Source organism: Sphaerodactylus townsendi, linkage group LG01, assembly GCF_021028975.2.
Source record: "Sphaerodactylus townsendi isolate TG3544 linkage group LG01, MPM_Stown_v2.3, whole genome shotgun sequence".
NCBI classification, from domain to species: domain Eukaryota; kingdom Metazoa; phylum Chordata; class Lepidosauria; order Squamata; family Sphaerodactylidae; genus Sphaerodactylus; species Sphaerodactylus townsendi.
Window position 1 is genome coordinate 149,952,709 of NC_059425.1, and position 18,216 is coordinate 149,970,924.

Here is an 18,216-nt window from a genome sequence, read left to right on the forward strand (position 1 = left end):
TCCCCATCCCACAGCTCTGCTTTCCAGCGAAAACTCAAGGTGTTCTCTCTGACCAGGGTTTTCAGTTGACTGATGCCACTGAGTCTCACTTTTATTTGGCGTCCTACAAATTATTTTAATATCATGATTTTAATTGGCTTTATGATTGCGATTTCTCTGCCCTGAGGGGGGGAGGCTTGTGGAAAGACCAAAGGTGATAGCAAAATCAGTATCTTTTGAGGGCTTACTTTGTGGGCGTAGGAGAGGGCAGCTGCTGCTTTTATTAACTGGACAGGGTCTTCTGTTGGAAGGGATGGGGAATAGGTTGAAACCCAAAGCAACAAATTATTTTGTTAAAGACTAGATCGGGGGTCCCCAAAGTGGTACCTCCAGGCATGATGACACCTGCTAATACCTTTCCTGGTGCCCGCCAAGTGTTTTTATACAGCGGATAGGGCCAGGTGAGGCTTTTGTCAGCAAGGCAGTGAGTTGGCAGCCCGGTGGGGAGGGAGAAGACAAGTCCAGAGTCGCAGGCGAGGGGCAGAAAATGAAAGAAAAAAAACCTAGCTGGAGAAAAGTTCCAAAAAGAAAGGGGAAAGAGAAGAAAGAGGTCACAGAGCTTCAGAACAGACGAGAAAAGAGTCATGAACTTCATATGCGGAAAGGGGGGGGGGCAGAAGCAGCAGTGTCATGTAGTCAAGGCCGGGGGGGGCACACCAGGCCGGGGGGGGGGGCACACGAGAAAAAAGATTCAGCAGAAAAGGGGGAAATAAAAAAGCAGAGGTACTACCTACAGAACCAGGCAAGAGGGAGGCTAAAGGAAGGGAACCATGGCTGCCCAGCCCTGAGGAGCATTTAAACGTCTGCAAAAATGAGGACAGAACTGGAGCGGGGGTCAGTTAAAGAAGAAAAGAGGCTCCAGATCCTGGGATTGGGGGGGGGGGGGAGAAGCACTGAACAGTCCTCACTGCCCCATAACACTCCCCCCACCACACGCATATCTTCCTTACCTTCTTTCTCAGCCTGGGCTGCATCCAGTACCAGTGCAATGAACAGCAGTAGCACCGCTCCGAGCCAGAGACTCTCCACCTGGGGAAGGGGAGCCCCAGAGGAACAGGAAGATGCTTCCAGTTTCAGTGCCGCTGCCTCAGAGGGCTGTGAGGCGGGGTGAGGCAAGGGTATGGCCCTGGCAGGGCAGATGCATCTGGCAGTGGCCTCCACCGGGCCTGGCCGGGCAATTTCCCCCATCACGTGACCCCAAGGCGGCCACCCAGGGCAACTGTCCCCACCCTGTTCCCTGGTAACTACGCCTATGCACTGCACAGCTGCTTTTATGAGCCGAATTCAAAGGTTTAAGCTGAGTGAGCATGTCAATCGCTAAAGATAATAGAAGCAAATTTAAACAGATTGCAACAATAGTATTCAAAGTCCTTCCTTTTTGTGTACCAAAACCCCTTTATTTAGATAGGACCAGAGTCAATCTTAGAAAACACCAATCTAATCATTACATTACTATCCATTAAGTAGGGATGCCAACTTCCAGGTGGGATCTGAGGATATCCCAGAATTACAGCCCATCTCCAGGCTACAGAGACAATTCCACTGGAGAAAATGGCTGCTTTGGACAGTGGATTCCATGGCCCAACTGTGCCCAACTAAGGCCCCTGCCCTCCCCAGGCTCCATACCCAAACAGCTGAATGCAGCAACGTGGAAAAGAGAGAAATGTCTATATCCTTTTGGGGCAATAAAACTCACAATAGCATGATTATTCTCTCACTGCACTTTTATTTATATTTTATAGTCTGGGTGCTTCATAACTACTGACTCCTCCCTGAAAGCACACATTTTGCTCTGTTTAATTCTGTCCCAATTTTTGTTAAAACTGTGGTCTGTCCCACCGAACAAAAAAGTTGCGGAACTACTGGGGGCCTCATTCATTCATCTCACAGTTAAACTCGAAAAAGAATGGCATACTGCCACATGCAGCGCCTCACTTGGATGTGTCTGGAGTCTTGGAAGCTTGACTACCCTACGTTCTCCTACAAATGGACCTTGAGCTTGTTTGGAGGTTCTAGCAGGGGAGCGCAGCTATCGTATACCCTTGACCGAAGAACGGTACACTCCTTCTATCTGGGATGGTCGTCCTCTTCCACCGAGCGCGCAGCTTCGGGAGGGACGCACATGGAGCGGTGAGGGAGGTAGGGGACACCCGCCTAGCCAGCCAGATCAGCCGAATCAACCCTGGCGATCAATGGGGTGACAGATGTCGCAGCCAGATCGCCCTCACATCCAAAACTATTCTGCAACCAAAACAGTATATAAACCCCCTCCAAACGTCGAACAATAAGGTTACGGTGATTCTCCGGAAGGACCATGATGCGGAAATGCTAATTAAAAGCCCATGCACCATAGAGTCAGAAAAAAAGGAAACCCCATTTTTTGCAACAGTCACCTCTGTTCCCCCGTTTCCAGCCCGATTCCCGAAAGACTGTGCGTTTGCATGCAAATACCTCCGGTATGAGTGGCCAGCTCCCTCTTGCTTCCCCACGCCCTCTTTCGCTCTGCTTTTTTAAAACCGGGGAGGCGAGATACTTGCTTACTCGGCTGGAGCGGTGCGCGGCGTGGCTGGTGTTGAGGTTGAGTGGTAAAGGTGGGTTTTTGAGTATGGGCGACAGCTGAAGATTCAGTCTTTCTAAACTCCTGGCAAGAGTTTCGAAGTTGCGGGGAGTGGGAAGGACCTGGGGGGCTTTTGTTGCAAGGGTCCGTCCCTTCTTCCGTCGGGCTGCGTCTAAAGGCAGTCTGGGTAAGGAGGGGGCTTTGCTTTGCCTGCAGTGGCATTGGGCTTAGTTTAACGCCGTTTTGCAATAGACGTCCTGGACTGCTCCGGTGCATGGGAAGGAGTGGTGTCTGGAGCCAGTGGAAATGCCAAGCTGTGCCTTGAATCTGTTCAGACACCGCTCCCCCCCTCCCCGGCCAACCGCGGATCCAGGGGAAAGATGACCAAGGGGGTTCCTCTAACCAGTCCATACAGCAGAGTGTTTCTTTTTCTTGCATGCATGTGTGCTTATGCATTGGAGAACTGGGCCGGGTGCTTACCATAAGGTAACGGTGTTGGGGCAGATGTCCCTAAAACTGTCGGGACGATCCCGTATGCGCAGTGTAGAGTTTCTCTGGATCATCATTTTGCTTTTCGTGCAAGGCCTGTTGTTGTTTCTTGCAAGTTCCTCTTATTGTCGTCAGATGCAGCCCCTCTAGTGGAGCACCTTAACCAGCACTTGTGGCTGTTGGCGTCCTGTTGTGGTTGCGCTGTGATGCTGGGAGAGCTCTCGCCAGACTTTCCTAGCAAACCCCTCTTGCATAAGAGCTCCTAACCGTCCCCAATCCAGCCCATTCAGAGTTCCTTGTAGGCGACTCAACAGAGGGAGTCTGTGCCAAGTTGGGGGTGGGGGCAGCCTTTGTCCCCATTCTGGCCTCATGAGTGAGCCCTTGAAGTCGGATGTTGGAGGGGCTTTGTCTGGCTGCTGCTGAATTAACAGGCAGGCATTCTTCCAAGCAGGGCAGTGTGCCCCCCAAGGTTTTTCAGAGATTGCTGTCTCCTGGCTCCCTCCACCACCCCATTGGAAACTAGGCTGCTGTTTTTGAGCCAGCCTGTACTTTTTTCTAGAACTTGTTAGTGTAAGAAACTAACAGTGCAGTCCTAAGCAGAGTTGCTCCCTTTTTAATACAGTTGAAGTCAATGGGCTCAGAAGGGTATAACTAAGTTTTGGGATTGCACTGTACTAGTGTGACACCTTGCCCACTTCCAAGGAGATAAATCTAAAGCTCATTCCTTGGCCATTGGTTTTCTTTTGGGATGAATCTTTCTGCTGGAATTCTGCAGAATTATGTTCATGCTCCATTTTTTTTTGTAAACCACCCCCTGTTCTATGCTAGCTATACCATCGTAACAGTTCTTTTAATGCTAATGATCTACAACTATTTCTTCACCACTGAATTTACTTATTATTTAGTAAGTGTCTCTTCAGAAAGAATGGTGTATGGGAATCCACTCCACTAAGATGGAGCCTATGATGGAATAGTACTATAAGACTAGCAAAGTCACATATGACTGTGAAAAACATCTTTGCTTTTGATCTCCTGGAGGGAGGACAAGAAACTATGCAGAGGTGCCAGGATGAAACTTCAAAGGCCTAAGTTACCTCTGGCCTGAACAGAGTTTTCCTGAGGAGGGGAAAACAAAGGGTTTCAAATTCCATCTTGAGACGTAGTCAGAGAAGCATCTCTGGGCCATCGGTTCCCGGAATGGGGACAAAGAATCAAAAGGAATGGAACCAGCTAAGCAATCCCTTAACTGCATCTAAGTTTTATTTCTTTTATTTCTGTTTTTCAATAAAAAATCGTTGAGACCTCAGCTGGTTGGAGTTATTGGAGAAAAGAACCCAGGTTTTACTGAAACAAGCTTGGCTCTCCCAGGCTTGCTTTCATGATAGAGCCTTTTTCGTCATACCAGAAGAAGGCGCCACACTTAACTGAGAATCATAGAATCACAGAGTAGGAAGAGACCTCCAAGGGCCATCAAGTCCAACCCCCTGCAATGCAGGAACACACAATCAAAGCACTCCCAACATACGTTCATCCAGTTTCTGTTTAAAAACCTCCGGAAAAGCAGAGGCGAGAAGAGCGATCCAGCTTTATGAATCTTCTTGGATGTCTTTTAATTTTTTGGAAACTGATTTTTTTTTACTTGCCTTCCTAGTTAATGCTTTTATCCCTTTTTTGTTTTCCCATTTCTTTGGGGTCTATATCTATTTCTTTTTCTTGACAAGTGTGCAGTGGGGGATCTACTTTTACTGATCTTAATTTTTTTGTCCTTTTATGTCCACATTACATCTTGTTTCCAGCACTTAAGTATGTCCAAGATTATTTAAGTATTTATCTGCCTACTTATTTCCGGCCCATCACTAGAGTCCCTGGGCAGGGAGTTCTTGTTGGATGTAGCAATGTCTAATGTGCAAAGGAACTGAGAAGAAGACCCAGCATAGAGTGGACAAGTGGTCAGCTAGAGAGGGCTGTAAAGTTAGTGATTCCTCCTTTCTTTTGTGTCACCTCTTGTCTGTCCTTAGACTGATACTCTTAGGTCTAATATCCTGCTTCTTCTCGGAAGTTAGTTGCAGAAACTCTTCTTGGCCAGTAAGATAGCAGCATGCTATCTTTCCTTCTCTCCTATTCTAATTAGAGAGTTAGTAATAATAACACCATTGTTTAAGCGACCCATCTGTATGTTTAATAAAATAAGTTGCATTTAAAAGAAATACTTGTGCTTGCAGAAATATATTTTTTATCAGATGGAATGGTCTTGTGTCCTGTCTAGATTTTCTTGAAGCACCATTCTGAAGCATTTTTGTGTTCTTTGCCAGGAAACAAAGAATTTGAAATTATGGCAGGAAAGCCTAAGCTGTACTACTTTGATGGACGAGGCAAGATGGAATCGATAAGATGGCTGCTAGCAGCTGCTGGCGTAGAGGTTTGTTTTCTATATCTACTGACCCATAAAAATGATGGGGGAAGGGGACTGTATTTTTTAGTTATTCTTTCCAAGGAAGTAATGTCTTCCTAAACCTGTGTGAATCCAGCAAAGCTGAAAATTTGGGTGGAAGAGAATATTTCCATAGGAGAAAATTCAGGGTGTTTTTAAAGAGAGAAACAGCATAATGTAGTGGTTAGAACGTTGGACTGGGACCCCGGTTCAAATCCCCTCTCTGCCATGCAAGTTTATTTGGTGACCTTGGGACAGTTAGCTACTGTCAGCCTCACTTACCTCATAGGGCTGTTGCTAGGGTTGCTAGTTACAGCTTGGCAATGGGGGTTGGTACTGCAACAAATGGAGGCCTAGGCTGGTGATGTGGCGACGTCACTTCTGACATGCACATGAAGTAACATCATCACTGACAGTGAAGGGACATGCTGGTATTTGGACAAAAACTCTACAGTAGAAATCCCTTTCTACCAGAGTGCCCCCAGCATTGTGATAATGTAGCTTCTGGTGCATGCCAGGAGTTACATCACCAGGTTGCTGCCAACACCAGCCTAGGTCTCTGTTTGTTGCTGGCAAGTCCCGCTGCCGGCCTGCTGATCAGTAGCTGGGAGGAGGGATCCTAGAGTCGGGGATTCCCATGCTGCCAACAGGGGCTCAGCACCCTAGTTTTTATGAGGATGAGATGGTAACTTTCATGGTGTAATGCCAGGGAGAAGTATTAGCTTTACTGCATGGAAGGGTACCGTACTCTGTTGTTCATTTTTAGCTTTTGTAACTTGTGAGTTAGCAGTTTGGGGCAGAGAATGAAATGTGTTTAAAGAATTACATTTTAAAATACCTAAAGCACAAGTTGTATAAGATGTGGGGCATTGTTCTAGGGTAGCTTTTCCAGGGTTTTCCATTGAAGGACTGTTGCTGCTCTTAGGAAGCTCAGTGTGGAAATGTTTGGTCTGTAAAGAAACTAAAATGAATCTCACTTAAAATTTGCAAAAGTTCATTCATGAGATTTAGTTTAGGTAGTGATATCACACACTCTGGCTTAAAGGCACTCGCATGACACTTTCTACAACCATTTTGACCAAAGCACTCTGAATTCCTCTGGTAGTCAAAGCCAGAATTCCTCTGGTAGTCAAAGTTGTACTGTCACAATGGGAATGGGTCTCAGAAGTTTTTGTTGGTGCCTGACTACCTTGCAGGGTTGATGTGAGGATAAATTGGAGGAACGGCAAGCAGTATAAACTGCTTTGGGTCCCCATTTGGGAGAAAGGTGGGGTATACATAAAGAAAATACATATAAGAAGAATAAAAAAAAAGCTGGCATGTGAATTGTAGGTTTCTGACATAACTTGCACATACTGTTTTGGTCACTAGAAATTTCTATGTATTTTGGACAGCAGTCTGAGCATCACGAGTGTTCTTTACCACACAAACCCACTGACTGTTTGCCTTGGAGCATTTATTACCATAACACAAATAGTCACAAGTTTAGGAGAGCGGGTATAACATGAATAGTCACAAGTTTAGGAGAGCGGGTATGTCAGATTTTAATCCCGTAGCCTTGAGCTGTTGTTATGCATGACTCAGTTGAAAAAATATTTCGTATCAGAATGTGGTGAGGGAGGAACAGAAAGTCTCTTAAGATGTGAAGATGACATTTTACTAGCTATGGTGATCTGACCGTATTGAAAGTTCATAAACCCCTGATAACGAACTGTACAATGACTCTTTGTAATATTTTGAGCTTACATTTACTGTTGGCAAATGACAAATTCAAGGGACTTGTCCTTGGATTCCACTCAACTATGATCATGGGCTCTAGAACGCTGAAGTAATTCCTTTTATGTTTCTCTCTCTTTTAGTTTGAAGAGGAATTTCTGGAGACACGAGAACAATATGAGAAACTTCTACAAGGCAAGTTTCTCTGATAGTAATGCTGAAGTTTGGCCAGACTTTGCCCTCTCTAGCTGGGGGTGTGGGGAGTGGGGAAAACAGAGTAGCTTGCATATGTAGAATGGGTACAATGTATTCCTTCGAAGCTTTGGATCGTCCTTGCAAGCAATGTGCAGTGGTCCATCACCACTGCAGCAAGAGACACACTGACTGTGTGGATGGGTGTGGATAGCCAGTATCTGGTGTTCTTCACCACACGTGGGTATTCATTTGATGGATGCCTACAACTGGTACAAAATTGTCAGCAAAGTGGTAAGCACTGCTACAGTAGTGGTTCTGTTCTAAACTTGGCCTTCTCTCATGGTCTTCTGCCACTCGATGAAGACTTATTTGGCCAGAAAGAAATGCTTGAGACCTTTTGGTATGCGAGAAAGCACAATGGCATCATCAGCATGTAATAATAAAGGGAGTAGGAATAGGCCCAATTTAGGAAAGTGTCCATCCACCAATTTCAAAACGGACTAAATCGCTCATGAAAAGGTTAAATCGGTGCTAAGATACATCCTTACTTAACTCCTCTAATAGATAAAATTTTAGTAGTTAAGTTGACTAAAAGATGTTAACTTAACATGGCAGCAAGTAGAGGAGTATAATTTTCAGATAAGAATGAGTAAGCACTTATTTATATTCATTCTAGTCAACTTTTCCTATAGAAGATCGCTGGGGATTGAGTCAAAGGCTCCTTTCAAGTCAAGGAAGGCAGTATATAGTTTACTTCTGTCCCCATCAGTATATTTTTAACCAAATTAGAAAGAACAATGCAGTCATCCACAGTAGATTTACCGGGACAGAAACTAGTTCGTTTGGGGCAGGCAGATTATGTACGGTGTCCTCTTGTAATTTGTGTAGTTGCCAAGTTTCTTCTGATAGCTATGAAAACAGAAGATGCATAATGTTTGAATTTATATTTTATTAGGTTGATTTTTCTTTGGTTTATGCCAGTAAAGGTAGTGACTGACTCGTTTAGCTATTTCCTCATAGATCGTCCTTTTCATTTTTTCAATTGTTTTATATGTATTCTTAAATCTTGTTTTTATGTTTTGATAATTTTCTCCCTTTAGGCCCTTAAGTTGGGTGGAAAGGCAGTTTAGTGCTCTGAATAATAACTGAATAATGATAATAATAATAATAACTGAATTATTCAGAACAGTGTTCTGAATAATAACTGGGTTATAGGCTAATATGATTGCATTATGTACAGCTGCCTGTGTGCGCTCTCTCGCTCTCTCTCTCTCTTTTTGCACCGCATTGGTTATCAGGCTGAATTGGCCCTGCATCCCTTACCTTTTTGAGTAGGGGCAACTCATGCAACAACTAATGGCCACTTCAAGTCAGTGTAAATATCTTGGGTCTTACTTGTGGCTCAGTAGTCACTTCCAGTCACTGCCGTGTGCAACACAAGATTAAGTGTTCATGTATTGCACTGCATGTGATTCCCCTGGAGGAACCCAACAAAGCATCAGAGCTTTCAGTGAATAGCTGGTAACCTATGGAGACCATTTGCCCACCAATTTCTAGGCGATCCTGTGAATCATTCCCCAGTTCCTTTATGACAAGCACAATACTCAAGTCAGGAAGACTGGTTTCTCTGTCTGTCTGGATTCTCTTCCATTTTTCATTTCTGTGTCTAGTGACACCTTTGTTGATTCAAAAAGAAAGGCAACAACCCCCTTATTTGCTGTTGAGTTTCTTCTGTAATGAGATATAATGACAGGATTGTGCATCAGTCGCTCAGAAATTGCCCTGTTGCCATGCTAGAAGGAATCTCTGGCTTCAGCCCAAGTTACTTTTGTGCTGAGTTACAGACTTGCAATGTGGCTTAATGTAACTTATTAGCCTTGACCGCTTGGGAAATGAGCAAGTTTTTTGATTTGTATCTTTTCTAAATTTCCATGAGATTAAAAACCAGCAGTGTTCAGAGGCCAGCTTACCATTCTACTTAGCTTTGGATTTATTTTCAGTGTTCAGAGGCCAGCTTACCATTCTGCTTGGCTTTGGATTTATCTTAGGGTCGTGAATACTTGATGTCCCATATAACATCCGTTGTACCATCTTCGGCGTTCTGTCGGTCCCCTCCTGAGCATTGGATCGGGCACTGCCAATAAATATGTGGCATACTGCTGCTGTTTTAAATATTTTAATGTGTTATTTATATTATGTATTGCTGTATATTGTTGTTGCCTTTGGGCCTTACTGTACCCCGCTCAGAGCCCTTTGGGGGTTGGGCGGTATACGAAAATTAATAAATAATAATAATAGCTCCACTCTGAGTTGCTGGTAAGCACAAGTTTAATGCTACAAGCAAGGGATCTACCAACATTTGGGGCAAATCAACCCTGGCTCCAAACCTGGCCTGCATTACCATTGTCTTTGGTCATCCTAGCCTGCTCATAAAACCATGGTGCTGAATAAAACTATGCACCCTCCTCCTTGACATCCCCCTGGCCAAATAGCACTCTGGTAACTGAGGACTTGGTTGATGCTGCTCATGCCAAAGGCCCACATGACTGTTTGAGCCAATGATAGTCCATCTTGGCAGTAGCCTTTCATCTTTAGATGCCTCAGGGTGCTTTCCAGTCAGCCCCAACTTAGCCACCAACACAAACTCTGTCGCCCTATTTAGGCCCTACTATATTTGATTTCTTGCTTTAAACAACTCACAAGAAGAGATTTAGCTGGCTGGTGGTCACCAGAATGAGTGACAGACTGCTTAGGCTGCTTGCTGACCATCTTACACATTGCAGAGAAGCACATTTGGTCTGTCACCTAAAGACTACTTTACCCCTGTAGAGCTGCTGGTTCTTGAGTGAATGTATCTCTGTGATGTATATATTTGACACAATGATACCCTTATCTGTTCATTTAATTTATTGTAAACTGAATGTAGTGGTCCTAACTGGGTGGCTTTCTAGGAATAGTAAAACAAGCATTGACGCATAATGCAATATTGTCCCTTATGTGAAATTCTAAATGGGCCTCCTAAATGTAGATTGGTATCAAGTGGAACTGCCAGGTCTCTTCTAGGGCAAGAGATCTCCTACCAGCAACTCAACTATTCCCACTGCTGCTTGGGGTGTCAGCAGGAGATAAATAAGCAAAAAGAACACTGTTGGTCCAATGGCATGACATCTCTTCTGGAGAAACCCCAGAAGTAATGTTTTGTCTCTCGAAGAATACCTAGAAATTCTGTGGTAAAACCATGGAGTTTCTAGAGATTTCTAAGTAGTCATAACTTAGTTGTGACTAAGTAGTCACTTCTGGGGTTCCTCTGGAAGAAATGTCATGCAGTTGCCAACAATATCCCCATGCCCCTCCCCCCCAAGGGGTTCAAAGCCATGCCTGGCAGCCCTCATGTTAAGATACAGTTAGTATCTCAGACTGTTTGTTAGTGGCAGAAATCTACTAGACCTGGAGGTGCAGATCAAGATTGTGAGTGGTGTCATGCCAAATGTAAGGAATTCCTGACCCTAACTGTTGTTGGAATAACGGGCACTTCAAGAATAAGCTGTGAGGAAGGTGGGGTTCTTCTTGCACGCAACATGAGATTCACAATGATATTAAAAATAGTGATACTGATTTTTTTTAAAGAGAAATAATGGCATTTCATGACACGAAAGGTCCTGCAGAAACATAAGTGGATGTTGATAAGCTTTCAGCTTTGGAAGCAAAATGTCTTGTGATAAACCATGTGATATGCTTGCTTTTGTTTCTTTAATACTCCTTTCTCAAATCTGATTTGCTTGTGGAAACATTCTAGCAGTACAACTTGAGAAGCCAAGTCAGATTGAATGTCTTTTTTCTTTCGTTTTAGTAAATACAAATCTTACCTTTTCCCTCATTCCCATCAGACATTGTTGCAGTTGTTTTAAGGGGTTGGAGCCTCTGGGGGCACTGGATGACGGACAAGAACAGCTTGCATGGCTTTTATAGTGTCAGCCATTTATTATATATTTGAAGGGGACATGGATTTCCTGCATGCTTGTGTAAATGTATCTTCCATTTAAAATATTACCTAAAATACATGGCTTGTTTTGTGTGGAAATCCAAGGATCCATCTTGTCTGTTGCTTGTGAAGTAACCCTGAGTGAGCAGTTGGGGAGGAGTGCAAAGTTCTCTTGAACAGTTTCTTAAACCATTGTAGTTGGCTGAAGGCCGCTGTACCAGTTGTCTGAAAATACTTTTAAGGCACTTCTCTGTAGTCTAAGATAAAGACATGTTTGTTGTTCTTTGCTTTTTGGTTTGTGAGTTCCTTTTTTTGTGTGTGAGCTCAATAAAATAACAAATTCATTGCTCTGATAGGATATCATTCCTTCCTATCAGCATCCTGGAATTCCTTCTCTGCTCATATAAAATAATTCGATATTGTTTTAGTTTTCAGTTCCAGGATAAGAATTAAGGATGGATTGGAACGTTAACTCAGCCCTGGATCAAGCTGAGTAAAGTGACTCCTGTGGAACTGGTACCAATCGGACTACAGTGACATGATAGTACATAGAGGCTTGCCAGTGGGTGAACCCATGCCCATTACCATCACTGAACCCCTAGCTGAGCAGATCCTGTGAGCCACCAGGATCCTAGTTTTTGCTCAGTTTAACTTTCTAGTGGTCTTCCAAGATATTGGCAGAACGAGACCTTTTCTAGTAATTTAAAGGGTTGTCCTCCCCACGGTTGTAACATATTTTTAGACATAATGCTTGACTTCTGGCTTTCTTCTCTTCAAAGATGGGGACCTCCTGTTTCAGCAAGTTCCTATGGTGGAAATTGATGGAATGAAGATGGTGCAAACTCGAGCTATCCTCCACTACATTGCAGCCAAGCACAATCTCTACGGAAAGGACCTGAAGGAGAAAGCCCTGTATTGTAACAGATTACATTTAGTTAGCATAAAGTTAGGGACCTGTGTTTTGCACCTTTTTCTTGTGGACGCAAGTATGCTCTCCAAATAGGAACATCTCTTGATTGCACCAACTGGGTCCCAAACTTTGGGGGACCCGAGCAGAGCATATTCAGAGAAGCCCACTGCTCAGTCTTCTGCTGGGGCCCTTATTCTCACCTGTACAGTGGTGGGATTCAAATAATTTAGCAACCGGTTCCAGTGGTGAGATTCAAATAATTTAACAACTGGTTGTTTACAAGCACCAGTTGTAAAATAATTTTAACAACTGGTTCTGCCTGCTGAATCCCACCACTGCTGAATTTCACCACTGGGTCTACATACTTCTATACACTTAAGACCCTGTGCACCACCCCATGCTCTTAGCCACATCCCCCCACCCATGGTTCTGAGAACTGCTTACTACTGGGAGTACAGATAGTGGGCAGGCTTATAGGAGGGGGGAGGGAAAGATGGCAGAACATAGGTAGGTGCCAGTAGCAGTGAGAGCTACTGAAATCCCTGAATCCTGGCAGCTGTCCCACCTTGGAATATACAGAAACCAGCTCTGGAAAAGTGTAGTTAGAATGACCCTCTCCAGAAGTATTCTGCTTTCAGGAGCTCATTTGATATCTTCCCAAGTAAAACTGCCAGTGTTGGCTCCTGAAAATGAGCTTTTGTTTTTTTTTTTCAACATTTAATGGCGAACCCACTTTGGGTTTAGAAGTGGTGGCCTTGTTCTAAAAGTGACATAAGGTTTTCAGTGTGAGTTAGCAGAGTTCTGCTGATGAGCAGGAAATGAAGGCGTGGCCTGTATAGTTACGTCTATTAAACCATACTCCTATGGATGCTTGTTGCATACAGCTACTGAATGGGAAACTGCGCTTGTCCTGGGTTGTAAATGCTGCCCTGCAAAGTAGATAAAGATACAGGCTGGTGCCAAGCCGTCTACTTTAATAAATGTACCTTTTGGTAAAGACCATTGTAAATATCTGCTTGGCAGACACATTTTCTTTCCTGTTCCGCACTATTTCCAATCTTTTCTCTTCCCTAATATTTACAATAGCATAAAGAAGAAGAGTTTGGATTTATATCCCCCCTTTCTCTCCTGTAGGAGACTCAAAGGGGCTTACAATCTCCTTGCCCTTCCCCCCTCACAATAAACACCCTGTGAGGTAGGTGGGGCTGAGAGAGCTCTGAGAAGCTGTGACTAGCCCAAGGTCACCCAGCTGGCGTGTGTGGGAGTGCACAGGCTAATCTGAATTCCCCAGATAAGCCTCCACAGCTCAGGCGGCAGAGCTGGGAATCAAACCCGGTTCCTCCAGATTAGATACACGAGCTGTTAACCTCCTACACCACTGCTGCTAAAGGAAGGCAGCCACTCACTGTAAGGGAGCCAATGCCTACAAAAGACTTTGCCCTATCATTAAAAAAAAGTTTTCATGGCAATATCAATCCTTAGTTGGAGGACACTATATGTTTTTAAATCTGTTTAATAACTTTATCAACAAGACAGAGCCTGTTTCTGACCTGCGTGTATGTCTCTTTAGAATTGACACGTATGTGGAAGGAACAACTGATCTAATGGGCCTAATTATGATGTACCCTTTTTTAACATCCGAGGATAAGAAAAAACAACTTGCCACACTCACTGAGAAAGCGACCAACAGATATTTTCCTGTGTATGAAAAGGTATGTGTCAGCAGTCCATTAGTTACGGCCTAAAAGGTTACTTTACAGTTGAAGGTTATGTTTCAACTGAATATTTAAAAGGTTAACAAGTAAAGAAGATAAATGAATGTTCATGCACTAATGTGTGACAGTTGTATCTATGTGAAAATGGGATAAGCCAGGGTTCTCTGCTATATGCCCATGTTTGAAGATGCATGCACCCTGTAAAACCTTGTACTGAGCTCCAAGTCAGTTTAAAGTTGGTCTACTACCTTGAAGGCATGGATTTAAATCCTCATTGTGCCATAAAGCAGAAAAAATGATCTCTCCTCTCGCTCCTCTTAACCTTACAGGGTTGTTGTGAAGATAAAAGAGGGGGTACCATATTGTTCACATTTTGCTATTTCTGTAAACTGGGCCTAGTATAAATTATTCCTTTTCTGTATTACTGGGTTTTCCCCCCCAACAGCATACATCCCTCATTAAAAATAATTTTGGTAGTCAGCCAACTTCTTCTGTGCATGCTTCTTCACAAACTAAGCGAGCTCCTTTGCTCTTTCTGTGAAAAAAAAATTACCCCCCCCCCAAAAAAAAAACTACACCGGGCATAAATGTTGGATGAGTAAACAGTTTTTCTTTTTGAGATGTTGAGGCCTTGAAACTTCAGATGATGGTGACTTCTCTTAGAACTGCAATAACATAGATTAATTGCAGGTGTTGAAAGATCATGGGCAGGATTTTCTTGTTGGCAACCAGTTCAGCTGGGCAGATGTACACCTCCTTGAAGCTATTTTAATGGTTGAGGAAAAGGCCTCTGACATCCTCTCGGAATTCCCCAACTTGCAGGTATGGAAAAAGAACAGCAGGGCCAATTATTCAGCCGCCTCCTTAAGGACCTGTTTCCCAGAAGCCCAAATGAATGGCTTTCTGAGGAATCATTTCCTACTAAATTGTAGGCAAGATGTTTAATCAACTGACTTTCTAATCTAACAACACTCAGTTAAACTTAAAAGAAACAGTTTTCCTGACCAATGAAAACCATTCATCCCATATCTTACAAAATTTTTTGAAAATAGTAATAGCAATATTTTTGTTTATATGTTTTGCTGTTTTTGAAAATTATACTTCAGTAATTCCTTTTAAAAGCAAACGGTTTCATTTGGTGAGTTGGCAGAAGGAGCACAGAATGTCCATGTTGCTGTGATAGAGCTTTGGGCTCTTACTTTTTAATGCACGTGAGACTGTAGTGTATGAAGAAATCCAGCTTTGACATGTGTTGCAACCATAGGTGCCGTCACCTCTGCTTCCCTCTCTCCCTCCCTCTCTTCCTCCTTCCCCGTAGGTTGTTCCTACCTCTTTCTTGGCATGAAAGCCCCTTTCATCCAGTGATCTGGATTAAAAAATACTCTGAGACTAATTACATGGTACATTTTTCTGGGGTTCATCTTCAGGTCTGTTTGACTGACTTGGTCTAGGACAGTGGTGGCGAACCTTTGGCACTCCAGATGTTATGGACTACAATTCCCATCAGCCCCTACCATCAGCCCTGCCAGCAATTGGCCATTCTGGCAGGGGCTGATGGGAATTGTAGTCCATAACATCTGGAGTGCCAAAGGTTTGCCACCACGGGTCTAGGATTTCCATGAGTGGGACTTGATTTTCAGGTGCGTGGGGCCAAATTTGGATCAGGGCTGCAGGAATAGAGGGCCAAGTCCCCCTCATCCTGTATCATATTCCAAACATGAGATGCCAGTTGTTCTACTGGAGAAGCTTAGTGTGTAGCCCATCAGTGTGCATAAGTTTTCCCAGTGGGGCAAATGGTGGCTTGCTGCATTTCAGGTTGGGAGAATGGCACAGGGGAAGAGGCAGAAGCTGCTTCTCTCTCCATTCAATATTCCTGATCTGAATCAGGCTCCTGTCCACCTGAGAATCAATTTCCCCTGGGATCATGGAACACCCAGAGTCACTGTGTTGATGGATCTTGGGATTGTGCCCAGGAATAGGGGACTATGTACTTTCACCCTCGGACAATCAACTGCTGGGCCATTCATTAGCCAACAGAGGGGCCTGATCAAAACCTGATGCTGACAGAACAGCATACCTCTCCATGCCTCTTGTTGGAACTGGACTCTTGGCCACTGTGCATGCAGTATTGGCAAGCCAGAGTTTTATGGCCCAGGGGGGTTAGGGCTGGCTGGCATGCTAACAGTACACACGTAGTGGGATTGCCTGTCTAATAGGGAATATGTAGAATTGTGTGGGGAAGTGCTTCTGATGTGCCAGCATTAAGTTTAAATTGGGTAGGGGTGAGGGTGGGGAGCGTGACATATGTGGATTGCCCGATGGCAGTAGTCTCTGTCAGTATAGGGTATGGTCTGATGTTAGTCATATGCCAGTTAAAAACAGAGCCCAAAGCATCTCCTCAGCACTGTGGTCTCTTTGTACACAGCACTGATAAGACTCGAGTGAGAAGGGAGATGAAAAGGCACACTTTGTATTAAGAACAGACTGTTTTCTTTCTGGTATGTAAATTGTGTCTCTCTGTGTGTTTCTCTTCTCTTCATTTAGGCTTTTAAAGGCAAGATAAGTAAAATTCCCACTATTAAAAAGTTTCTGGAGCCAGGAAGCCAGAGGAAGCCTGTGCCGGATGACAGATACGTGGAGACTGTGAGAAGGGTCCTTCAGGCCTATCATAATGTGAAACCTACTTAGTTCCAAACTACAAGTGCCAGTGCAGAATCACGATGGTTATAAAAGGACCTCTTGTTTCATCAAACATGGTGTTACGCTAAAGACAAGTGACACTTAGATAGGTCTACTTTAGAAACCCATTTACTGATTAACAGGTAAATGGTAGGGGTAGCCTGTAGCAAAGGGAGGACACGATATATAACATGTATTCCAATTATAAGCAGGTATTTTGATCTAGAATCCTAGGCATAATCCTCTTTAAAGAGAGCTTTTGAGTATTTGACTGCATCAAGCAAAGCAAAACTCTGTCTGAACAGGCTGATAAAATAAACGGTGTTAGTAGAGAAGCTCAGATAACTCTGTTCTGCCCGGCATTTGCTGCTGCCAACAGGAGTGAACACGTAGAACACGTTGAAGAGGAGTGAACACGTAGAACACTTTACAGACACGTAGAAAGGATGCATTGACCTCAAGTGAATTCCAATAAGTGGGTATTGCTTGGGTGCCACAGTGTGACAGCTGCCGACTAAAATGTCTACATCCTCTTCTATTATAAAGCTTAAACCTGGTTTGTGATATTGAAGAGTTCAGTACTTTCTCCTGTACTTCAGACAAAGCCTAGAATACAGTTTGTCTCTTTATAATAAACAGCTTGCATACTATGGAATATTTGTTCGCTTGTCATTGTCATATATGAGCTTACATATCGCAAATGTACATCTACTTTGTGGTTGAAATTCCTTTTCCCCTAAAGGCTTCAACGCTGCATGTAAAAATTTAAACATCAGACTTCAAACACAGCAGAAGTAGGATGAACATGGGCAAGAGAAAATAAAGGCAAATGTTTTTAAAAGTCCTCCTAAAAATCTCCTTACTTATAAAGTAAGGTATTTTCCCAACTTTATTGGGAGAACCATTCCCAAGATTGGAGGCACCACAGGGAATGCCAAAGATTATATAGCAGCAGTTCTGCTTGACACATGGAAGGGAAAGCAAGAAGAAACTTGCAGGGACTCAAAAACATTCATTCAAGGTTTTCATGTATAGCCTTCTTTGTTTTCCTGTGGACAGCTCTGTCCCGTCTACTCTAATGAGTTCTACAGTGCTGGAATTGTACTGCAAGGGCTGTCCACAAAGATACATACCATTCTTCAAAGTGTAACTATTTGCAGGTTACAAGAATCAAATGCCACAATATTATCACTGTCAACTAAAATGACAACTCCCTTTTCTCTAAACTTAAATCTGCTTTGTGGTGCTTAAGTGTGCATGCCATGCAGTGTTACCACAGCCTGACTTTGTAACAGCACATTATAGCACTGCGAAATGTACCTCTTTGTGAAGAACAACATTAGGCATAAAAATGAATCTGCAACTGAGAAAAAAAACCCTATCTCAGGGGTAGAGAACCTGCGGCTCTCCAGATGTTCAGGAACTACAATTCCCATCAGCCCCTACCAGCATGGCCAATTGGCCATGCTGACAGAGGCTGATGGGAATTGTAGTTCCTGAACA

At 43.7% G+C, this 18,216-nt stretch overlaps 1 protein-coding gene across 1 annotated transcript; it reads left to right on the forward strand.

Moving 5' to 3' along the window:
* Positions 1-2,505: 2,505 nt before the first annotated feature.
* On the forward strand, positions 2,506-17,368 carry LOC125433026 (glutathione S-transferase 3-like). The gene is made up of 7 exons (XM_048497301.1): positions 2,506-2,630; positions 5,398-5,504; positions 7,376-7,427; positions 12,189-12,321; positions 13,890-14,031; positions 14,725-14,856; positions 16,579-17,368. Exons 2-7 carry the CDS (start codon positions 5,418-5,420, stop codon positions 16,720-16,722), a joined length of 690 nt encoding a protein of 229 aa, XP_048353258.1. The 5' UTR covers positions 2,506-2,630; positions 5,398-5,417; the 3' UTR covers positions 16,723-17,368.
* The last annotated feature ends 848 nt before the right edge of the window (positions 17,369-18,216 follow it).

Excerpts from the sequence above, each read along its gene's own strand:
- LOC125433026 (XM_048497301.1), top strand. The coding sequence starts at position 5,418 with ATGGCAGGAAAGCCTAAGCTGTACTACTTTGATGGACGAGGCAAGATG. Across the intron at positions 12,322-13,889 it reads GACCTGAAGGAGAAAGCCCT|AATTGACACGTATGTGGAAG; the intron begins GTATTGTAACAG and ends ATGTCTCTTTAG. Across the intron at positions 14,032-14,724 it reads ATTTTCCTGTGTATGAAAAG|GTGTTGAAAGATCATGGGCA; the intron begins GTATGTGTCAGC and ends GATTAATTGCAG.